Source organism: Silurus meridionalis, chromosome 26, assembly GCF_014805685.1.
Source record: "Silurus meridionalis isolate SWU-2019-XX chromosome 26, ASM1480568v1, whole genome shotgun sequence".
Taxonomy (NCBI): Eukaryota; Metazoa; Chordata; class Actinopteri; order Siluriformes; family Siluridae; genus Silurus; species Silurus meridionalis.
The window spans coordinates 3,674,854-3,700,642 of NC_060909.1; the positions used below are offsets into that span (position 1 = coordinate 3,674,854).

The 25,789-nt window shown below is 38.2% G+C and overlaps 1 protein-coding gene across 4 annotated transcripts in view; it reads right to left on the bottom strand.

Annotated features, from left to right (window-relative positions):
- si:ch211-288d18.1 (USP6 N-terminal-like protein) overlaps positions 1–25,789 on the bottom strand; it is a 40,213-nt gene that overhangs the window by 5,450 nt on the left and 8,974 nt on the right. For 3 of the 4 annotated variants that reach the window (XM_046840534.1, XM_046840536.1, XM_046840533.1), the window contains exons 2-10: positions 15,759–15,832; positions 9,656–9,741; positions 8,660–8,699; positions 7,306–7,386; positions 7,090–7,197; positions 5,005–5,114; positions 1,145–1,193; positions 270–390; positions 35–129 (exon numbers count right to left, since the gene is read on the bottom strand). In XM_046840534.1, the coding sequence (XP_046696490.1) occupies positions 35–129; positions 270–390; positions 1,145–1,193; positions 5,005–5,114; positions 7,090–7,197; positions 7,306–7,386; positions 8,660–8,699; positions 9,656–9,741; positions 15,759–15,824 (756 nt within the window). In that variant the 5' untranslated portion in view covers positions 15,825–15,832. Of the gene's footprint in view, positions 1–34; positions 130–269; positions 391–1,144; positions 1,194–5,004; positions 5,115–7,089; positions 7,198–7,305; positions 7,387–8,659; positions 8,700–9,655; positions 9,742–15,758; positions 15,833–16,301; positions 16,590–25,789 lie in introns of those variants that run through there. The other variant, XM_046840535.1, reaches the window with a different exon arrangement.

Below are 25,789 nucleotides of genomic sequence, written 5' to 3' on the forward strand. Positions count from 1 at the left end.
GTTATTGTGGGTGAATAGGAATCATTTCTACTACCAAATGTTTCTTCAGTTTTGGGAGAAGTTTGGACAGAATCTGATCATGGTGGTTCTGGAATCTGTGCAGTTTGGGAAATCCAGGAATGAAGAAGCCTTTTGGAGATGACAAATAAAACCGTGATTCAACAATCAATCCTAAATCATTCTCAGATACTGTGAAATCAGCATTCTGGACCACCAAACGTCCTGCACAAATCGTAAATCCTGAAATCGATGCTTAAAAAAAAGCTCACCATGCATGCTGTGTTTCTGATTGGTCAGCAGCTGGGACATGGCCCAGAATGCATCTTCTTCGTTCATGTACATCAGCAAAATAGCAGCAATCTGACTCATACCCTGGCAATAGCTCACCTCCTGTAGACAGACAGACAGACAGACAGACAGACAGACACACACACACACACACACACACACACACACACAAGAATCAAATCTATATGCAGTCATCTATTACACGAGCTTGGCTGCACTCTTTCTCTTCCCACTCTCTGACATTTTACTCACACACTTCTTTTTTCGACTGCTCCTATTAGGGGTCGTCACAGCGGATCTTCTCTCTCTATACTACTCTGTCCTCTACATCTGCCTCTTTTACACCAACTACCTGCAGTCTTCCCTCACCACATCCATTAACCTCCTCCTTGGCCATCCTCACCTTGTCTCCAAAACATCCTACATGGGCTGTCCCTCTAATAAACTCATTTCTAATTCTGTCCATCACCTACCTATCACATCTCTTCACTTCACCAACATGGCCATTAAAGTCTGGTCCAATAACTAATCTTTCATTCCATGGTACACTCTCCACCATTCCATCTAACTCACTCAAGAATGTTTCCTTCTCCTTCATCTCACAACCTACTTGTGGAGCATAAGCACTGATGACATTCATCATCAACCCTTTGGTTTATGATTTGCATATTTGATTTGGCACGTTTTACCCTGGATGCCCTTCCTAACGCAACCCTCATCATTTCTCCGGGTTTAAAACTGGCACTAAGAGTGTACTGACTTCATCAACCCTAATACCTGGGTCTTTATTACACACATATACACACATTTATTGAACTCATCTCCCATAGTGCAATTACTTTGCCTGTGCACTCACCGTGTTGTACACAGAGTACGCACTGAGCACGTGGAACAGCGACTGCTGCCTGCATAGAAACAGAGAGCAGCAATCAAATCAGTTCATTCAGCAATATCAGAGCCAAGGCTGTCTCCATTAACGAGTCAAAAATCCCCTAATACACCTAAAAAACTCTGCTGTGCTCAGAGAAAAAAATCCATGACAGATTTAATTACACAGTCCCACATTTAAAAAGTGCTCTGCGCTCCAGAAAGGCAGGATTCTTGAGGTAAAGTGTGATTCTTTCCTTTTAGCTTCTACCCTGGAGCATAAACTACAGATTTTAATGTGTGAGACTTTTTCGCTGAACTCCAGAAGCCTGCGATCTATTAAGCAATCGGTGACGTCAACGTGTTTCTCGCACACTGGGGAATGTGAAATAAAAAAGAAAAAATCTGTAAGAAAAAAAAAAACTTGACAATGTTGTGACAAAAACAATTGTGTTTCCAGGCGAGGTCGAACTTGGCCTTGTTTTCAATTAACATCAGAATATCGAGGGGAATCTTGAGGGCGAATTGCATAAGAGCTGCCGGAGAGCAAATATTTGCGCTAAAAGAAATCGCCTTCACATTAGCAGACGAAGGCAGAAAACATGCAATATATGGACAAAAGTATTGGGACACCTGACTTTTCCAGCCATGTGTGCCTCTCCTCCAAACTGTTACCACAAAGTTGAAATTACACAATTGTAGCTGGATGTGCTGGCATTAAATATTCCCCGTGTTCGAACTAGGAGACCCAAACCTGCTCCAGCATCATAATGCATATGATTTCAATGGGGTGGAGTGGAAAATCACCTGCTATAGAACTCTGACCTCAATCCTACTAGGGCTGCAGCTATCAATTATTTTAGTAAATAATTAAATATTAATAATTTAGTAAGAATTTCTCTTAAAATGAACAAGTAATTTGTTACCTTTTTAGAAAAATTTACATTTTAACTGCTAAAATTGCATACCTGTGAAAATTCAACCCATTTAGTGCATTTAATTGCCATATTAAATCAAAATGCATACACAAATATATAAATAAATATATAAAAAATCTATTTCAAATTACTTTAAAAATGGTAAATGCAATGTCTGTGTTTTCTTTATGTTTATGTTTGAGTTTGAAATCATCCCAAACATTGGAAACGTCATTTTCCTTGGGCTCTCCCTGTTTTCTCCCTGTTCCTCAATTTTTCATTCTGCAGCTTCTCCTGCAGTTACCGATCCAGAGCGCTCCTGATTTTAGCGGGTGGTGCATCAGAAATAATGGTCCGTGGGGAAACACAGTGCTATGTGTGTATCTAAAGGGATTAAACAAAATAATTTGCCTCAATGCTTTTTTGTATTTGAATTACTCCAGAAATCATTTCTTTTTTTAAATGGAACGCTAACTGCACCCCAGGGCTCCTCAACCTTCCAACACCAGAACCTGACTTTCCTAACATCCATGTGTCTAAATAACCAAAAATCTCCACAAAAGCAGCATGGAAGCCAGTGATGTAGAAAAAGCTCCCCAAACAGGTCTTCTATACTTCTTTTGGCACTCGTTAAACTTCAAGCAGTATATGTAGAACATCATTTAGTTCCTTTAACTGCTTCATCATGGTGGAGCTGAAGCCTATTCTGGGAAACCTGGAAAGGATACCAATTCGTCACAAGGTCACAAAACCCAACACGGGCAGTAACCGGAGCTCAGGACAGAACATGGGACCCTGGAGTTGCGAAGTGGTTACACTACCTATTGCATATATATGTGTAGAGCTGTGGTTCTCAAACTTCTTCTGCCATTCCCCACTTTATGGGGGATTTTCAAGCCCCACCTGTCCTCTATAACCCGGAAAAAATTCAAATTAAATACTTTTAACTAAATAATAAGTATTAGTATTAAAGTATTAAAAATGCCTAATTTATTGCAATAGCATCAAATAGCATAAAAGTGTAATTGTGAAAGATAATATTTGATATTAGAAATTCTATTTATTTTATTTGTATTGTGCTTTTAACAATGGACATTGTCTCAAAGCAGCTTTACAGAAATAACGCCATTAGAAAGTTGTATAAAAGAGTGTATAAGTTAAGTGCCTATAATTTTGTTCCTTATCATTGTAGGTTGATCCCTAATGAGCGAGCTAGTGGTGACTGTGGGGAGGAAAAAACTCCCTGGGATAGCATGAGGAAGAAACCTTTTGTTGAGGTGTTCAGTGATGGGCATTTAAATGCAAAACTGTTCATGCAACCTGTGCTCCTAAACCATTGTAATATTCAATTTAATTTAATTTAATTTCTATAGTGTTTTTCACAATGAATATTGTCCCAAAATTATTAAGTATAAGGGCACTATGTGTATTTTTCCCGGATGAGCAAGCCTGGGCCAACTGTAGCAAGGAAAAAGCTCACTTAGATGGTATGAGGAAAAAACCTTGAAAGGAACCAGACTCAAAAGGGAAACTCATCCCACTCTGGGTGATGTCAAAAGTGTGATACAAAATGATACAAACAATAAAAACACCAGAGAGTGAGAAATATCATGAATACCGAAGTGTGTGATTACGAGTAATGCCCTTTCCAAAATCTTGTACAGTCAGTTAGAGTTGTAGTACCAGGTGCTTCTGAGCAATAAATTAGCTCAACATCTAAATTATTTTAGAATCAACACCAATTCCTCCATGCCAGAGCCTTTAAATGTTCAATGGTGGAGATGTAGTATGCTATCCAATGACTATCCAGAGCCAAGGCCAGGGAGCAGTAATCAAAGCAAGTCTTTAACTAAGTAACTCCTGAGATTGGCTAATATTTTCTGAAAATGATCTTCATTAGCATTACATTTCACTAGTGAAGTCAAAACACACCAGCACAAGCATTGTCATGTGTCTGGGTTTTGCTCCAATTAAATATAAGCTCAAAGGGTGACAGCAATTTAACCTAAATCCTACTACAGGTGTGTGAATAACTGGAAACAGAAAGGACAAATCCCAAATCTCTTATACAGTACACTAGATAGGCTGCACAAGCCAGAATTCATTCATCTACTTAGTAAATTAGGAATGAACTATTAGGAATCCAGGTCTGAATTTAATATGATTTATTAGCGGTTAGCTACAATATCAATCATGTAAACAGAAAATCATCAAAATCAAAGAACCAGCAAACAACCTACACCACATGGAGAAAAATATTGGGACACTTGATTTTTCCAACCATATATGGTGCTTTCCCAAAACTTGCTATCACAAATTTGGATAAGATCTATTTGGATGGTGTAGCCTTAAATTTTTCTTTCACTTGATTTGATGCCCTAACATGCTCCTGTGCACAAAGCCAGCTCCATTAAGATACGCTTTACATGGTTTGGAGTGAAATATGTTGAGAGGCATGCTATAAAACTGTAACCTCAACTAATTGGGACACCTTTGGGATGATTTGGATCACTGACTACACCCCAGGCGCAAGCACGGCAATGCCACTGTGCACAAAGCCAGCTCCAAGAAGATATGCTCTACATGGGTTGGAGTGGTGGGGTGTCCTGCTATAGAGCTTTGTCCTCATCCCTATTGGTGGAGATGGTAGCTTAGTGGTTAAAGCATTGGACTTTTATCCAAAGGTTGTGAGTTCAAATACCAGCCACACCATGCTGCCATATCTGGGCCCTGGAGCAAGGCCCTTAACCCGATAGCTGCTCAGTTGTATGACTGGGATTTATGTAAGTCACTCTGGATAAGAGGGTCTGCCAAATGCTGTAAATGTATTGAACATCTTTTGGGATGAATTGGATCACCGACTGTGAAGTATGTAAAGTTTTCCTGCCATGCTGAGACTCATTTGTAGGATATTAATGCATGCCGGACTCACTTTACTCCAAACCGATCCATGAACATGATATGGTTTCGGAAGGTCCTGTTCACGTCAAGATCGATCTGTTTAATTTCCGTCGAGTAGATCTTGGCTTGTTCGATCATTCTCTGTAGGGGGGAAAAAGAATGCATAACAGTAAAAAACTAAGCACAGCTTTGTAGCATCTGCAGCATATGTGAAGAATAAATAGAGCATTCATAACCACACAAATGGTTGGTTGCATATTTATATGGAGTGTTACAGGACAATTGGATACCATTAGTCTAAATGTTAAGTGTGCTGTAGCTTTGATCAATAACTGCTTTGTCAGCATGACTGCATATTAGCCTTGCTAATAGTCCAACTTAATTCGATTTAATTTTTTATAGCACTTTCAACAATGGACATTGTCCCAAAGCAGCTTTATAGAAATGGTTAAAAGATACATCATGCAGATGTGCTGGGACACATCATAAGTGCTGTATCCTGGGGTTATTGGGTGTTTTGGGTCTTTCAGCAATAAACACACTCGTCCAGGCAACCTAGCTTGGGTTGATCAGACCCCTGCATGTGTCCCTGCAGCGATTCTGTCCTCTTTATCCAAAGCCACCTAGCGGAGCTCCAAGTGGTTGCATTTCTAATCGCCTTTCTCTTTGTGTCCCCGGTGATACATTGTTGTGTAAATGCTATGCAGAGTGGACGCCCTGCAAATCCTCTGCAGCCCACATGGCTTCATCCATGCGCTCAGGTACAGTGAGCTCCAATAAGATCAGTTGCTTGGTGGAATCTGAGACAATGATCATGTCTAGACAAAGCTGTGTGGATGCTATTCTGGTTGGGACCTTCTCGAGCTCCACCTCCAATTGCCAAGCAGTAGCATAGGAGTCCAGACTTTACTCTTGGTTGTGAGTGAGCCTTTTCTCCGGCTCTGAGAAACTTGGCAGTCTTTGGCTTGTGGTGGTCCTTGTTGGCTCTGGCTATTCCCACAGCAACTGCCTCAAGCACCTGCTGGTGGTGCCAATGATAGTGCCCATCTCCATGAGAAATAAACAGATTACAAATATGGATTTTAAATGTCTGAATTAGTCTCCGCACGTTTTTTTCAAATGAGCCAGTGGCAACAGTGGCAAAATAACCCCCTGAGATGGTATAATGAAGAAACCTTAAGAGGAACCAGATTCAAAATGGAACCCTATTTTTATCTGGGTGACACACAATGTCCATTTATTATAGTTTTATATTTTTTGAGGTTTTACTGGTGGAGTTTTTGAACACGAAATCGTTCATGACAATTGCAGCTTAAGCCGCTGTAGAAAACTGTTTATATTCATTACAGTCCAAATCCTTCTTCATGCTTCTTGAGTTCGGTCCTTCAGTGGACAGGAACACTAATACCAAATTACAAGTGATCAATTACCAGAATATTACTGCTACATTCACAGCAGCTTTGTGGCTTTAATATGTCTTGGAAATGTGTTTTCTTTCATCTCTTGCTTTTTCTGTTCCACCATCTGTCTGATTTACGATCATAAACAAATCCCCCTAAAGCAGCTTTGCTCCCCCAGAACATCACTCTAAACAAACAGATGCAGCGTTTGGGGTGTACAATAATCAGAATTGTTGACTTAACCTCAAAAGATACCTCAATATTTACACTGGCGAAACTCCTTTATTTTTAGACTCCACTTACGCAGGCGCCTCAACTAAATGTCTGAGTGGGTGTCTGCATGCCTCTGAGATTGAGACTGAGATCATGTTTAGCATTTTTTTCACTGTTGGTTTGTGTCAGTTTGAGTCAGAATTAAACTCAAACTACATTTACCTTCAGACTCCGAACACACACTTGCAAGTTCACAAATTACACTCGTATTGATTATTCACACTTGTTTTCAACTACAAGTTCTTTTAAAACAGTTTATTAAGGCTATTTCTACACTAATCTAAAACACCTGTCCACACTTCCGTTTTCAATCGTTTCAATCGTTCAATCGCAAGCCATTTTCAAAAATGCTCCTCAGCCTGCCAGGTGCTGTTGGTCTATAGTGTACAATAATGCATCTGAATCTCTAAAGTGTGTATATGTAATTGTGTATGATCGTTTACCTCGTATTTCCCTTCGTTCTCCTTCTTAACCTCCTCCACATCTAGAAGTAGGCTCCATGCTTGACCTCGTAGTTGCAATGGAATACCCTTGTACACCCTCTTTACCATCTACACCAGAAGATCAAGATCATGGAATATTCATTAAAAGCTCCAGCTCATTAAAACGAGTGCATTATTGTCCATTAGCTTTAGTGGCAGCGAGATGTAAGATCTTACCCGCTCGCTGTTTTTGTACTTCTCCCATTTTCGGACCATCTTCAACCATTTCTGTACGCGGTCAACCTCCAGCTGCTTTTGCTGCGTGGGAAAAGAATACATGATAATCAAAAAAGCAACACACCAAAGTTTAAAAAAGCCACATAAACACAATATGTTATTAAAACACATCATTGATATTTGAAATTTATTGATCTAATAATGAATTATTCGTTTAATTAATTTGGCTTATTGTTTAGCTGCATCCATGTCAAATATCCAAGAATATCGAGGAAAAGTAAAAACTACAATGTTATATGCCAAAAAAAAATAAATACATATAAATGGCCACTTTTTGTTTTTTATATAGACAAAAGAACTGAAAAGACTTTTGAAACCCACAAACCCGGCTCCATAAAGATATAGTTTACATGGGTTAAAGTGAAAGATCTTGAGTGGTCCCAATACACAGCCTTGCTTGAGGATCCGTGAGTGGCAGCTTAGTAGCGATTTATTTATATATAATTATTAGTAGATGCGCCATTCTTTTATTTAGAAAGGGACCAATGATTTGTGAATATTGATATTTAGATTGATTTCTCCTCGTTTCTCGAGCGCGTTCTCGTGAATATGACGTATCACAACACTACGAAGAACGAGGGGTGTCCTGAGAGTCACATAGAATACAGATTAACATGGCAGAGGTAGAGCTGTAACTTCCTGCAGAGAGAACAGGAAGAGAATGTCTGGTTTTATTTAATCTATGTTCTTTTTTTCTTGTTTAATTTCCACTGCTAAGGCCTGTGAAAGGGGCCATGCCTTAAAAGCCAGAAAAGGAATTCATTCAATTGATGATTTGCAGTCTGTCTGAACCAAAGAAATAAAAGTGAACTATCGGTACCATATTGAATTGCATAGCATCATATTTTTTCCGTTGCATTGTATTGTGTTGAACCGAATCGGAATCTAGCTTTATTGTATTGTATCGACCTTAGTTATGGAGATGCACATCAATAATGTACATCACGGACATAAAAATTCAATCACTATAATTGTTTACTGAGTTATTTTTAGTCTTTATGATTTAAACCCAATTTAAATATTTCAAATCTTCACAGAACAATCAACAATCACAGAACAGAATCATCAGCTTCCAGCATGTATGGTATGCATCACATGCTAGCATAATTCCAGACCAGCAGCTGTTTCTGTCATCATACTGACACACACACACACACACACACACACAGATTCTAAATATTATCAGGGTAATGTGGTAATGTTTGGCCCTACTGGTCTCAGCTGCACGTGTGGAGTTGTGATGGTTCTGTTGTTCTGATCATAGTTACATTTTTTTCATTTTTTTCATTCTTACCTTCTCTTCAACAAGAGTTGGAATGGGGAGCTCTTCCTCACTGAAAGAAAATGTAATGATATCAAGGAATCTGAATTTCTATATACACACATACATAATCACACACTATATTGAGACACCTGACTTTATTCCTGCTATATGTTACAACAGGAGGTAGTAGTAAAGGATGTTTTTAGGGTCAGTAGCATTAAAGTTTTCCTTTACTTGTCCCAGATCTTTTCAGCAAAGTTACACAATATTGTAGTGGTATACTATATATTGCATTAGAAGGCAAAAACTATTGGAAGTTCTATTGGAAGTCAATTGTTTAGTATTTATGGAAGTAACGGTGTAACAGCAAAACGGTTGTTTTTTCACAGGACTGGGCCCTTTCCAGTTTCTCAGTAAAATGATAAGCGGTTATGTTAATTGTTGGTAGATTTCTTGGGTATAAGAAGAACAAAACCATTTAGGGTAGAAACTGTAATTTCACTATGCATCATGACACATCGCAGCACTCCGTCAGTGTTCATTTTCATACTGCAGCAGGACCCTAAGTGTTTCTTTTTTCTATCATATCATTTTACTGAAGGAAGGAAGGAAGGAAGGAAGGAAGGAAGGAAGGAAGGAAGGAAGGAAGGAAGGAAGGAAAAGAAAGAAAAACAAAAAGAAAGAAATATATATTTGATATATATATAAAAATTTACATTATTCAAAATTATAATGAGAATAAGAATACATGTATATACACATTATTATTGTGATATAATAATAAAAAAAAAAGATAAATAAAATGAATAAAAATGAATGAATCTGGATGGTCTTTTAAAAATCTTTCAAAATGTTCAAAATGCAAAAACTAACTAGAGAAAAAATAAATCAATCTGTTCTTAAATATTCCTTTAACAGTCTTCGAGCAGGAGTGATTACAGAACCCCACCACAAATCCTAATGGTCACCTGAAAACACATAAAAAAAATTGTAAAAAAAGGTTTTAGTGCTGTCTCTGTGACTTACTGCAGGAAGCCGAAGCGATCCGTGACCTTGTAAATGCTGTAGTCTGCATCTTCCCAAGGGTCGATCTCAACCCCCTCCTCCCTACCCTGAAACACACATGTATAGGGCATAACAGTGTCAAAGGTCAATAAACACTGGGACATGGTTATATCATTAATAGCACAGCCAACTCAAACAGATTCAGATTTAAAGCAGCAGAGCAGCAATCGGTAGCGTAATCTCAGCATTTAGTCTCACACATACGTAAACACTTGTGTAAGTTAGTAGCTTTTAGTCAGGAAATTACAGAACCTGTCTAAAGCTTGAAAAACGGGTGTTTTTCAACAAGCACATTGGAATGGCTATGACGTGCTTATATGCGTTACCATCCATATTTCCATATTCCATGTGTCTGTCGTGCTACTTATATTCCTAAGATTCCACTTTGTCCCCTTTTGCTCTCCGGATCTGCCTGATCCAGCAACTTCATGCACCTTTCCATAAACAGCCAGATATAATACTGTCTATGTTGTTGTTTGAATTGTGTGTGTAGGAAGGATGGATGTAGTAGACACCTCTCAGGGTCAGAGAATATATATTCCATTAAATATCCATCAGATTTGACAGACATGCATTTGCAGCCATCAGTCATTGTGTTGTCCGTCATTTATATAAACTCATTTTATAATATACTGAAGTAATGTTTTTGCCAATTTTTCTTGATTTGTAAAATTCAGCGATGAATATTTTATACTGTAGTGCCTTTAACTATTACATTAACTATTTACCTGCCTGGTTCATTCTGATACCCTACCTCTGGATAGTGTTCTTTTTAAATGGTGACCACTCGCTACTGAAGAACATGGTTCCTCCTAACCTTCAAACAGAAAACCATGAAAATGGATTCGGACTGAAATTAATAAAAAAACGCCTGCTACAATAGATTAGGACTTCATTTGCCATGCATTCAAGTGTCTATTTGTGTACAGTTCATAACCTCAACAATGATGGAACTATATAGAATAGACATTCTGTGCCACCCGGATGAGGATGGGGTTTCGTTCTGAGTCTGGTTCCTCATTACATCTCAGGCAGTTTTTCCTTTCCATTGTTGCCACTGGCTTGCCCAAAAGGATGAACTTATAAAGAATAAACGATAGACTGATATAGATACATTTAAAAGTTATTTTAATAATTTTGTAAAGCTTCTGCAAGACAATGTCTACTGATAAATCTTCTTCTTCTTCTTCTTCTTTCAGCTGCTCATGTCAGCCACAACGCATCACCCGTCTCCATACCCCCCCTGTCCTCTACATCTGCCTCTTTCAAGCCAACTACCTGCATGTTTTCCCTCACCACATCCATAAACCTCCTCCTTGGTCTTCCTATTTTCCTCCTTCCTGGTGGCTTCATCCTCAGCATTCTCCTACCGATATACCCCATGTCCCTCCTCTGCACATGTCCAAACCATCTCAATCTCTCCTCCCTCACCTTGTCTCCAAAACATCCTACATGCAAATACAACTCGTTTCTAATTCTGTCCATCGTCGTCACTCCTAATGAAAATCTCAGCATCTTGAGCTCTACCTCCTGTCTTTTACCCAATGCCACTGTCTCTAAACCATACAACTTTGCAGGTCTCACCACTTTCCCTTATACTCTTGCAGATACTCTTCTATAACAAATTACTCCTGCTATCACTCTTCTCCACCCACTCCACCCTGCCTGCACTCTTTTCTTCACTTCACTAACACACTCTTCATTACTTTGCACTGTTGACCCCAGGTACCTGAACTCCTCCACCTTCTCCACCTCTTCTCCCTGCAACCGCACCACTCCACTGCCCTGACTCACATTCACAAACATATACTCTATCTTACTCCTACTGACTTTCATTCCCCTTCTCTTCAGCACATACCTCCACCTCTCCAGGCTCTTCTCCATCTGCTCCCTACTCTCACCACAAATCGCAATATCATCCACTAACAGGTCAACCTGTCCATCACCATTGCAAACAGGAAAGGGTTTAGAGCTGATCCTTGATGCAGTCCAACCTCCACCTTGATCCAGTCTGTCATTCCTACTGCACACTTCACTGCTGTCACACTGTCCTCATACATGTCCTGCACCACCCTCACCTACTTCTCTGACACACCAGACTTTCTCATACAATAGCACAACTCCTCTCTCTTCACCCTGTCATATGCTTTCTCTAAATCCACAAACACACAATGCAACTCCTTCTGCCCTTCTCTATACTTCTCCATCAACATTCTCAAAGCAAATATTGCATCAGCTGTACTCTTCCTCGGCATGAAACCATACTGTTGCTCACAGATGGTCACCTCTTCTCTCAGCCTGGCTTCCACTACTCTTTACTATAACTTCATGGTGTGACTGATCAACTTAATTCACCTGTAGTTACCGCAGGTCTACACATTTCCCCTATTCTTAAAGATCGGTACTAGCACACTACTTCCTCATTACTCTCACCTTCCAAAATATCATTAAACAACCTGGTTAAAAACTCCACTGCCATCTCTCTTAAACATCTTCATGCTTCTACCGGTATGTCATCTGAGCTGCTCTTACTTCCTCCTTATTAATCCTATCCACTTCGTGCTTTACCAACTCCACACCATCCAACCCTCTCTCTCTTATTTTCCTCATTCATCAGCTGCTCAAAATACTCTCTCCACCTTCTCAACACACTCTCCTCACTAGTCAACACATTTCCATCTGCATCCTTCCACCACCACGTCTCTTTGTCTTCCTTTCTATTTCCAGATGTCACACCAAGTACCTTTCTAGCTGTCTCTCATCACTTCTGCAGTAGTTGCTAAATCATCCAGCACCTCTTCAGCACCACCAAGCCCCTGTCTGACCTCCTCCCTGAATCTCACATTGCAGTCTTCCTCCTGGAGTTTTCACTATCTTGTAATGTTTTCAGCCCTCACTCTCCTCCTCTTCTTCTTCACCTCCACATCTGTCCTACAGACCACCATCTGATGCTGTTTAGCTACAATGTCCCCTGCCGACATCTTACAGTCTCCAACCTCATACATAGAACATAGCCCACCTGTGTCCACACTTATACGTCACTGTCTATTGATAAAAGAGCTAGATAAATCAAATTATATGATATATATTGATTAATAATGTTGTAGTAGTAATTGAGTTCAAATAAAATGTTTAGGGTTTTAGGGTTTAAAATGTTTTTTTTATAACAATGTTGGTAGAAAAGTGGAGGAAAGGCAATTCAATGGTATTTACAAAGCATTTGTAAAAGACACTATGTGCACAGTTTTGCCTTTTCCAAAATTAATTTATGGTTTTGAAACCATTTTCATGAAGTCATCCCACAGAAATTTGATTTGTTTTGATGGTTTAAAGTCCTTAATGAAAAATTTTCTAAGAAGAAAACCAATGGGAAATTCACTTCTGGAATAAAGGCCAGTAAAAATAGTACAAGGTGATAATGGTTAAAAATAATAAGAAGAATGATTATATGTTCCTATATTGAAATCACTATATAATTATCCAAATAATTTCATGCTGACAGAACCATAGTTGTTTCACAGAATATCCTTTACCTCATCCAGTATATTCAATAACACAGAGCGTTAAAAGCTTTTCTAGTCAGTGTGGATCAATTTCCAGCAGCTGACATGAACAGAGATTGATGTGTGGCTCTCTCCTGAGGACAACAACAGGAAGACCATCAGAAAGAACTATAGCCCAAAGACTAGACCGTTCCCAATTTCCCATTACGCAACAGAAGCAGTGATTGAATCAATACCATAGACTGATCTGTGCACACACTTCCTGTACCCTATATTTCCAGCCTAAATACTTTACATGGGACTAGCCAGTAGAAATACAAGGTAATACCTCGTAATACACATCAACTACTAGAGGTCGACCGATACTGATAGCTAGGCTGGATCGTACTTGCCGATATCAACCGATGATATGAATGGATACTGGCTTAAAAAAAGCAAACAACACTCCATGTAAAATAGTACTGAAATTACAAATTACAAAAGTAAAAAATAAAAAAAACTATAAATTATGAAAATGTGTTAAATGAAATAAATACTGCATATATTGATATCAATAAATATTGAGGAAAATAAAAGACATGCATTCAAAAACATTACATTTCAAATGAATAAAAACAGCAATATCCAAAGTACAAAAAACACTCCAAATAAACAGCATGTGGTGTCAATGATTCGCCTTTAGAGGCTGCTCTCGTATAACGCAGCCCGGAAAAACTATGGGTACGGATTTTTGCAGACAGCCGGTAGTTCCAGTATTCAACTAAACGGCAACCGAATCGTTCGACCTCGATCAAATACTACAACAAATCCAAATGCATAATCTTCAAAAGATTTTATTCAGTATCAAATATAACAAACAGAAATAAAACTGTATCTTCAGACAGTTTTTTATCAACCTGCCTCAACACAGCTAGGAGGTAGAAAACTGGTAACTGGCCATTGCTAAACTCAGATTCCATCTAAATGCAAATAGTACCTGAAGGAAAACCATAAGAACATGGGTGAACATTTTCCATGCCACAATTGATCAAGCAGATAACAGCATCTTACAGAAGACTACTGAAGCAAACTGTAACTATCATGTTGGAACCTGAAACACCACCGTGTACACTTGCTCCATATTACATAAAAGATCTCCATAGGAAAAACGAAAGCCCACGATTCAGCAGCACAACCAAATGCGCTCCAGTTTGTGATGATGATTCAACAGGTTTACATGGCCGTTCTGTTACTCAGAAGCAGTGCAGCAGCACAAAGCAAGAACCAAATCATTAGTCCAAAGCAGTGGTCACCACCATAGAGCCCTGTGCGCACCTGGGAGGCCGCATGGAGTCTGTGAGTCAACCGTCAAGCACATTCTATCTATCTAAAGCCTCAATACTAATACATTTTTTTTTATATATTACTTTAATTTATATATGATTATAGAATACAAAATAATAAAAATGCATGCAATAAGTCATACATATGCATTTAGAGCCTAGGTCAAAAGTTAGGGAACCTCTAGACACATGCATGTTTCTTTTGGTTCTATTCAACAAACTGAGTAATTAACAGTATGAACATTTACTTTGTCCAAACAAATATATATATATATATATATATATATATATATATATATATATATATATATATATATATATATATATATATATATATATATAAAATGTTCAGATGTTTCACATGATTTTCAATTGAAAAAATCCTCCTTAACATGGATAACAGCTTTACACACCCTCGGCATCCGGACAGTTCGTTTCTCCTAAAACGTTCAGCTAAAATACTCTGCCATTCCTGTTATAAAACTTGCCAAAGATGTTTTTCACAAGTTGGAGATTTCTTTCCAGTTCATCCAAGAGCGGTTCGGTAGGATTTAAGGTGCGTCATTCTATGATGGGTAACATTCCAGGTGACGCTTATAGAGCTTGGACGGACAAGTCGGTTCCAATGAGCCGCAGTCCAGACGCATGGTGTAAGTTGAGGTATGGAATGGTAGCCATGTTGGTTCTCTTTCCTGGATAATTTTCCAACCGGTCCTGCTCCAAAATAAACTAAAACCATTTAGCTTCCACCCCCATGTTTGATTGTGAGTGTGAGGCAGTCTGATCACATCATCTCTCCTGTTCTCCGTCTAACAGAAGTTCTTCTATCAGAGTCAAAAATGTGCAATTTGGACTCCACAAAACTTTATTCTTCTTCATCGTTGGATAAAAGCAAAAGGAACATGAATGTGTCTCAAACATAAAAGACTAGGTGCAAAGCTTTCCCACTCGTATAAACCTCTCTGACAAGCAGGTTGTTGCTTATCTTTACACAGCACACACACACACGCACACACACACACACACACACACACACACATACACACACATACACACACTTTTACATCAACTTTATCTTTGGCCACAGGTTCTCTCCACGAGTGACGTTTTTTATTCAACCGATCAAAAATGAATGAGCTCCTCCTCCTGCAAGTATACATTCAAATCAAAATCCGAAGACAATATAACACACTTTCATTTATGTGAACAGAGAACGAGAGCAAGCCACCAGTTTCTTACCTTATCATATTTACAGATGATCTGTGCACGTTCCTCTGCTATCAGCACCTCGATATCCTTCTTCATGTCAATATCTACAAACACAAAACACACAGGTTACAGATAAAGATTTAGTTGGAAGGTTTAAAAAACTGCTGAGAACGCGCATAAAACAATTTCAGCTACACTATACGGACAAAAGTATTGGGACACCTGACTTGTGTTGGAGGCACACAATTGTACAACAAGAATTGAAAATGCTGCAGCAAAAGATTTTCAACTAGGAGACGAAATACGTTTGAACTCTTGAGCTGTGAGATTGCAGCAAATACCTTCTGCACCACTCTGACATCATTCAATAATCTGCATTCCAAATAAAAGTGCTCAGCTTCTTTCATAAGGCAAAAGTGCAGACGCAGCATATAATAAAAATATACATTGATTTGTGGCTTTTTTTCTAAATAAGCCAGAGCTTTTAAAATGTGCTATACCTGCAAAACTATACCAGTCTATCATGTTAGCAGGAAGGAATTTAATAAAGAAAGAAAACAATTTAAAAGTTACCATGTGCCGAGAACTTGCACGCATATCCGAGGAGCCCTGGAGAGTTAATCCGAGTGCGTTATAGTGAACATGAAGTGACAAAAACCTGTTACGTTATGAGGTCTGTTTTGGAAATTTGAAGGCTGCCTCTTTTCAGCCTGAGAAATATTAACCTCATGGGAACTTCAGGCCCTGGAGCTAACAAGAGCTCATGCCAAGCTTCAGCTGCGAGTATGCCGAGTCCGTCCCCTTTCCTACTGGGTCACAGACATCTGCAGTACATACACAAACACAGAAATAGAATCCAGCACCCACGTTGGGTATGGCACACAGCTACGCTAAACAGATGTGGCAAAACTGAGCCCGGTCTGCCTCGTGCACACGTGAACACAGCAAATTCATCACTGGGGTCTTCAGGTTACCCATTACACAATGTATACATTTACACAGACACCAAGTGCGGATGGAAACATGACAAGACACAATGTTGTAGTGATTAATTTGTGTGATGGGGCCTAATGTAAAAAAAGAACACTGTTTCTGCCTAAAAGTTCATTATTTTCCCAAAAGACCTCACACCACAAAATGCAGAAGTTCCTGTTGTCATTATACTACATTATAGCATTATATAGCATTATATCCTATTCCCTCATGCCAGACCACCGTAAAAAGCATTTCACTGCATGTCGGATGTATGTGACAAATACAATTTTATTGATTGATTTAATTTGACTGTAGTCTTGATACCCCTCCTCTTTTTTCAAATTTTCGCGTTTATATGAAAAAGCAGAATGCACAACAGCAATGTTGAGGATTTCCCCATGGTGAAAGACATCCTGACTGTTACAAGGCTGAAGACTTATTACATAAAGATAAAAAAATAAAACTTTTTAAAAGCTTTACATCATTAATGATGAGTAGCTCAGTATTACAAACCTGTGATTTGACAAGTCAGAGCATCAATAATACCTTCTGACCAACAGAAATTTAACACACACACACACACACACACACACACACACACACACACACACACACACACAACCTTAAATGTTAGATGCTCATATCATTATCAAATAATCTAATCTAATATCAGAATCAGGGTTCCTGCAAATTTCACAAAGTCAAATTGTATTAAGTCCATTTTTAAAAGCATTAAGAATGAAATTTAAGCCCTTGATCACCCATCAAAAACACAGAAGTGAACAGCATGATTGTCATGAGTTAACGTCTCAACATTAGTGAAACCAAAATTTAACATAGAGCATGAAGAGAAAATATTCTTGTAAAGGTTTTAAAGTAATTAATGGCGTTTTAAAGGACGTAAATCATCAGGACACCAAACGGAACTTTTGACACGTTTCCACACGGACGGATTTAATTGCGGATTTGAGACTTCGGTAAAACAAATGTTTAATTTCACCTCTTTTATATTTATTAAAATGTTTTATAAAAATGGTCAAACAGAAATTCATTCCTCGCGTGAATTTGCATTAACTTGTTTATTCTGAAGCCCTATATATATATATATATATATATATATATATATATATATATATATATATATATATATATATATATATATATATATATATATATATATATACACACATACATAGATTTTTTTTTTCCTTACTTAAAACTCACTGATGGTTTTCTGTGGCTCATCTTATGAAGTATTTGTTCTGCCTGTTGCATCCTAGTCTATGCGACACCTATAACATAATGACATATGTTGTTTGCCATGTGTGACATATGTTGCTTGGCATGTGTGATTTTAAACAGTTCTTGCCATGTGTCATGTGTTACAGCACAGACCCTTTTCTCAGGGGGGTTTTAACCACACAAACAACTGGTATGCTGTTGTCGTTTTCTCGAACCAACTGGTCCTCAAGAAATTCCTCATACCTTTCATGCTAACAGCTTCTCCTCGTCTCAATCTTCATACAAAGCTGGCGTTCCTGTGAATAAACAGATCAGCAATGTTCCGATCCAATCCATAAGGATTCAGTGCACAAGTAAAGAAAATCCTAACAACCTACATTTTGGAGTGAAATCTTACTGAGAATATATAAATATATCAAGATGTGATGATTGCCCTTCACTAACAAACTCTGACAGATCCTAAGCATTTCTTGCCCAAAAAATTTAATCGGAATATATGGAGCTACAACTGCAGAAATAGGTGGTTGTAACAAGAAATGACCATAGGGGATGAATACTCATGATGAATATGATGAATATTACTTTTTTCTTGTATTACTTCGAATTTTATGCAACCTCAATGCTCATGGGGGTTACGTTCTACGACTCCTCACGAGTAACAAAAAATCGTGAGGTTTCGACTCTCCTTTTGATTGTTCCTTTTTAAGGGGAATTGTATATGTGCTGTAGTGTAAACTCAACAAAAATTGTGAATTACTTGTCAAAATGACATTTTTCTTGAGTTTATCCCGGTTTCACAAACTTCAAGCCAAAAAACTGAGCGACATAACATTAGACCAATTAAATTTCCGAACGGAAACGGAAAAAAAACGCACTTCACCTGTGTTCTGAGCTGCACCGCATCGGGAGAAAAACTTCACCGATGGTGATTTTCAAACGCACGACGATGCCAAAAGAAAAACTCTCGAGAGAAATAGTTGTGAAAGGAAGGAGGAAGACAGTGAACAATGACTTTCTTGGTCGGCTACTGTTTAGATACAAGCCGTTGTAATGCGTTGAGTCTGGGTGAAGGGAGAGCTCGCTAACTCCAGTTGCAACAGCAATCATATAAGCACAGACAGGTTTCCAAAACTCGTGCTTTTTTATTTTTCTTGGCAACAGCGTTACGGGTTAGTCAGAGAAACGTAGAAATCAGCATCAGAAAATAATAAGGACATATTCCTCGGTCTTGCACACATGCAGTAATACTGGAAAAATGCAGCGGCAGGCTATTCCCAAAATGCCGCTCTGCTCTTAAAGAAGCCACAACATATTTCACAGTTACACCGTGTAACAGACACTGTCTTTCGTTAAAGCCTGTGTAAAGTTCATTAGTTTCAATGTAGACACCTGCGGGTTATAGACAGGTACGGCTTATTTATGTTCAAAATAAAAATCTTTGTCAAATTCAGTGGGTGCTTATATATGGGTGCGCTTTATAGTCCGGAAATTACGGTATATCAATGGTTCATCTGCATGCTATTCGAAGAGGATATGCTGTTTTTCAAGAGACTATAAGAATGATAATCAAAGAAATCGATCCTAAAAGGAGTTGAACACCAGCATTTCTCAAAATATTACTTTATTCTTGTATTGCTTCGAATTTTATCCTTTTTATTTTAACCCTGTTTAATGTTGAACCTACAGTTAAAGAAGCTCAACAGATTTAAGATATTTCGAAAACAGCCTTCTTCATATATACCTTCCCAAAATGTGTGCTAAAGCTTCCAAGTCCGATGATAAAAGACTTAAATCTGGCAGTACGGCAAAAAAAAAAATTGTCAGCATCTGGATCAAACTATTTTACGAGAAGCGCTGGATAACAGCTTGAAAGGATGTCATTCCAAAAACTGGCAAGGAGTATAACAGTATACCGGCATACATTCAGAAAAGCTTTATCAATCTCTACACCGATGTCTGGAGATGGTATAATTTCAGGATGCCGGAACGAGGCTTGAGTGGCAGCATGCTGCCTCGTTACATTTCTGTGGTTACTGGATTCACTCGAAGAAACGACTGATTTACATGTGAAATTTTGCTCCTTTCTGAGAACCAGAAAGTTCAACCAAGTTTAAAATAAGTGTTTCTGACTTGATGTTGTAACCTCTGAGGGAAAAATACACGAGCTACTGTTGCTAAACTATTACTTCAAAAAAATTTTGCTGCCTGCAACCACAAAAGAGGGAAATGATATGATCGATATGTATAAGCATGCAGTCTGTAACGGAGCAATTAGCTGGACTGGCAAATATGTCACAGTTTTCATCTACAGAAAATGCTGTGGTTTATATTCGGTTCAATTGCAAAGGCACGACATCTGAGTGTGCATTTTAGAGTCGGGTACAAACACGGTCTTCTTGGCCAGTACACTCGCTAATCCTGGAAAGAAAAAAAAAAACATCCTAGAAGCAGCCAATGGAGTTGTGGTTGTATCCCTATAGTAATGTGTCTTGCATTCATAACCACAATCCTTTTCTCAGTATACACAAATGAAATAGGACTGAAGCTTGGAAATTTGCAGCTTCTGATACATTATGCTCAAGCGAGGCATGTTGGTATAGGGGTTAAGCTGTTTGCTGAGAGTCACAAATTCCTCTCGGTATGCGGCTGAGAGATTACCAGCATGGTGTGAGAGATTTCCAGCACTTCTATTATGTCTTTTTAGCTTTGAGTTCACTTCATGTGCTTTTGTTTCTGTCCTTGCCTCATCTCCACCCTTGACCTGTTATTGGTTGATTATCCTGAGATGTTCACCTGTACTGTGTTCAGCTGTGTTATTGTGCATTTTCCATGTTAAGTCCAAGACCCGTGGTTGGACCTCTGATTGTGGAAGGACTGTTTTACCTAATAAACCACGTCCAGTTTTTATAATCTCTCGGCCTCATGACGTCTTGCAAACGTATTAGCTGGGACAAAAGTAAAAGAACTTAAACACTTGACTTGTCTCTGTGTGAGTGTGTATACTAGGGATGCTAAGGGTTAGGGTTCTCCCGATGCCGTGCAGCTCAGAACACAGGTGAAGTGCGTTTTTTTCATGCGTTTTTTTTCAGCGTGACGAATGATTCGCATTTCCTGTAGACAGTCCGAGTGAGCGGCAGGTCAAACATCAGAGGAACCTCATCCATATTTATGATGTGGTGTGGCCCGATTCAGTGGGAGCACATCTGATTTAATATAAAGAGTCTCATTGGTTCACCTGAACCCGTTCGGCAATTTCATTGGTCTAATGTTATGGGGTTCAGTTTTTTGGCTTGAAGTTTGTGAAACCGGGAAAAACCCAGAAAAAAATCCGTATATTAGCCGCTTCATTGTTTAAGCTGCGGGGTTCCAAGCGTGGGAAAAAAGTAGCGGCTTATAGTCCGGAAAATACGGTAATAATTAGTAGTTGTGCTATACTTATTATTGAAAAAGTGACCAACTTTTGATATGTAGATTGATTTCTCTTTGCCAAACTGTTTCCCGAGCGTGTTCTCTCAATATATATTTTATTCCATCGATTGTATTCCATTGAATTGCATTGTGTTGAATCGTAATTGGGGTGAATCGTATCGCATTGGTAGCTGCTTTATATGTATATTTAATGTATAGTATCTTTGGTTATGCACCGAGTTACAAATCTCATCAGCCTCAGCCAGTTATAGAGTATATCCATGCAATAAAAGACAAGCTTTATGTGAAGGTAAATAGCAATAGTGTTGTACAGATGTTGCTGCAGGTCAGGTTTGTCTTGAAATAGTGCAGATTTATAATTTTAATTTTAAAAAAGCGTACGTGCATATATGCTTTTTTGGCATACAATTCCTTAGAGACCATCTGTGCCACATACTGTGGACACACACACACACACACACACACACACCCCAAATCATCCAGCTTCCCCCTACCCCCAGGAAAGGTCAAGTCTGTGACATGCATCAGCAGCACTTTGCATTCGAAGCCATTAGCAAGGCCAGTGCGGATGTTTTTTTAAGAACGGAGTGAGAACTGCATGACTGATGCCAGATGACCGAGGCTCTGATACACTGAAGACTAAAGGACACTGTGCTGTTGTCTTTGAACCCCAGACGCACTGCAGTCGGCCATGCTGAAGGGGGAAAAAACCAAAACAATCTGTGGTTACATGTGGAAACTATCTGCGTTTCAGAATACAGGTCCCCGGGTTCATCTGTCTTTGAGGTAGCAAAAGCAATGGGAAAGTGGAAAATGAAAAGCTGTGGTTTTGCATCTCTGCTGTTGCTTCTATTGCATGCTTCACCATACGCAAGACCAAACAGAGGCAGAGAAAATGAAAAAAATGAAAATCCAGCCTTCATAATGGTAGCAATGAATGCATGCTTTGTCAACAGGAAAAATTTGGAACTGTTCAAAAACTGCATTATGTATAACCCCAGTTCCGAAAAGTTGAGATGCTGTGTAAAATGTAAATAAAACCAGAATGCAATGATTTGCATGTGGATTTAAATCCATATGCTATTCATAATAAAACAAAAAAAACATCAAATGTTTAAACTGAGAATAGATACCATTTTATAGAAATAATTAAGGTAATTTTTTATTAGAGTTTTCGAAGAGGAATGTTGTCCCATATGTGTCTGATACAGGATTCTAGCTGCTCTACAGTTCTGGGTGTCCTTTGTTGTATTTTTCTTTTTATTAATTTCCCAGACATTTGTTGCCCTGTTGCAACTTTTTGAGATGTGTTGCAGCCATCAAATTTAAAATTGCCACATTTTTTCCTAAAAATGGTACATTTCCTCAGTTTAAACATTTGATATGTTGTCTATGATTTATTGTGAATAAAATATGGGTTTCAGTATACATGGCTGAAGAATCCTACAGTACTGTACAATCTGTACCCTATTGTATAGTTCTTGATGTCCTATATACTAGGGCAGAAGTCCCCAACCACAGGTTCAGGACCCAGTACCGGGCTGTTGAAGATTTGCCGACAAGTCGCAAAATCGTTCTGGACAAAATGTCTATAAATATGACACTTAAAGGGTGTTTTGCACTTTTAAAGAACCATTATACAAATTTACAAATGCCCCGAACACACACACACACACACACACACCCATCAGCCAGTGCACAGACTAATTTCAAAACTAAACTGGTCTGTGGCGTACAAAAGTTCGGACCACTAGTGGATTTCTCTATATAGTATTTGGGTACATCACCTATATTAAATTTGATTTTTTTTTTATTAGATATTGTCACAAAGCAGTTTTACATACATAAATAAAAAAAAGAAGATACACTTGAAATTAATAAAATATCTCTATAATGAAATCCTTATAAATGTATTCCCATATTCCCTATAAATACTATAGAGTAAACTTCCCTATATGTTACAGGATAACTATAACTTCAATGCATGTAGGGTAGTTATATTTGTTTATACACTTTTAGATCAAGTATTAGGTCATCTCACTTTTCCAGCCTTATGCGATTCTTTTTCAAATTTGTACTATGAAGTTGGAGGAACACAACTGTACAGGAAGTCTTTGGATGTCTTGGAAGCATGACAATGCAAACTTGCACAAAGCCAGATCCATGAAGAGATGCTTTACATGAGTGGACTTGGAAAATCAAGATTTTCAGTGGCTTGCTATTGAGCTCTGACCTCAACCATATTGAACACATTCGGGACAAATTGGTTGATCTTTGTTTTTCCTTTTCTACGAAACTATGTTTGGCAAATAATGAGTATTGTAGCGATATATTTAGATCACATCTTTAATTTCGAGAAAAAAAAGGAACCAATCTAGATAGTAGAGTATCAACTTAATTTTAAAAAAAAGGCTTTTACCAACACCTACACTAGTGAGTATGTGTTCTTAAAAGCCTGCTTGAGGTCCTGGTTAGGAAAGCAAGTTTCCTCCACCAAGATAAAAGCTGGAATGGAAAATAGGATGTAATGGCTGAGCTTTTTGGTTCAGAGGCCTACCTACCTTTTTAAACTGGTTCATGTTTATAGAAAAAAGAAGGGAAAATGCTGACCTGTGGGCATGTATCTTACAGCATCTTCTATAAATAGAGCTGTGCCTGGGGAGCTAAGGCCTGGTGCTTTCTCTCTCTCTCTCTCTCTCTCTCTCTTTCGCTCTTTCTCTCTCACTCTCTCTTCCCTTTCTCTAGCAGTACTCCTTAGCCTATCAAACTAGGTAAATGACTTCCCAGCTAGATGTCAGTTGCTGCCCTGGCCTAAAAAAATAGCTGACCTACAGCCTGCCAGAATGTAGGAGCTAAATAAGAACCACAAGAGCATTTGCAGAGCAGAAATAGAAACTATTTTTTGCTAAAATAGCAAAGACTACAACAAACATCAGATCAAACAGAAGTTTTAACTCTAAGACCTCTGGATTATACACCTTAAATAATCCAATTCTATATTAATTACCCTAATAACTAATAGAAAAAGTTGGTCACAGCAGTGAGGAAGAATGTATGTACATTCAAAGAAGTCCAAGAAGGTTATACAGACGTCGGTCATATAGGCTTTTATAGACGTCTAATCAGTTTTATATGCTGAAACCAAATTTCCCCAACAAGCATTCAGTGTTTCTCCAAAATATGTATTTCAAAGCCAGGAATTGTAAAGTGCAACCATCTTTATGACCCAAAATAGCTATCCAGGGCAGACTCTATCTAAAAGTATCACATTAAATATTACTACATTCAGAAAGTGATGGCAACAGTATGTGGCATATCAAAAATCTGCTGGGGAAATGTCCCCAGTGTTTCTGTGTGACAGCGTTTAGCTTGGGAGGAAATACTGTGCCCTAAGCACCTTAATATAGTTAAAGTTAGCCATTATGCGCAGAATTGTTGCTGTTATAATACAAATGTCCTAGAACATCGACTAGGAAATAGGTAGCCATGTAGCCATAATCTGCTTCAGAGATGCAAGCCATATTAGAAAATTGACCAAAGACTCATGAGTGATAATCACGACATGCAACATTGTACTTTTTTAGCTTAGTTTTGCTTTTATATACAGATATGCTCTTAAAAAAACAGAATGCAATAATGTGCAAATTTCATAATCCCATATTTTATTTACAATAGAACCTAGAAAGCATATCTAATGTTTAAATTGAAGAAAGGTAGCATTTTAAGGAAATCAATAAGGTAATTTTAAATTTAATGGCTCTAACACATCTCAAAAACTTGGGACAGGGCCATGTTTACCACCATGTGTAGCATCTACTCTACTTTTAGCAACAGTCTGTATATGTCTGGGAAATGAGAGGACCAGATGCTGGAGCTTTGAAAGAGGAATTTTGTCTCATACGTGTCTGATACAGGATTCTAGCTGCTCAACAGTCTGGAGTCTTTTTTGTTGTATTTTTCGTTTTATTAGGTGCCAAATGATTTCAATTGGTAAAAGGTCTGGACTTGCATTTGCAATGGATGCAGAAAGCATTGTAGTGCTGAAATATATAAGGCCTTCCCTGAAAAAGACATAGTCTGGTTAAAAGTCTGGTTGATGGCTCATGTTTTCATGTAGTCCATGGTTTTTAAAAAGAATTTAAAATTTTGATTCATCCGATCACAGACCAGTTTTCCACTTTGCCTCAGTCTATATTTAAATGAGATTTGGACAAGAAAAGTTAGATCATGTTCACATTCTGTTATTATATATATTTTACATTTAATAAGTTTTGTGTACTTGAGATTGAGTTTTAATCGATGTAGTTTTAGTCAAAAAAGCTTTAGTTAATAAACTACCAAAGAATTGCAACAGAACAAAATGTACAGTATCGGAAATGTTGGCATCATGACTAAATTTACCATTAAAAGGTCAT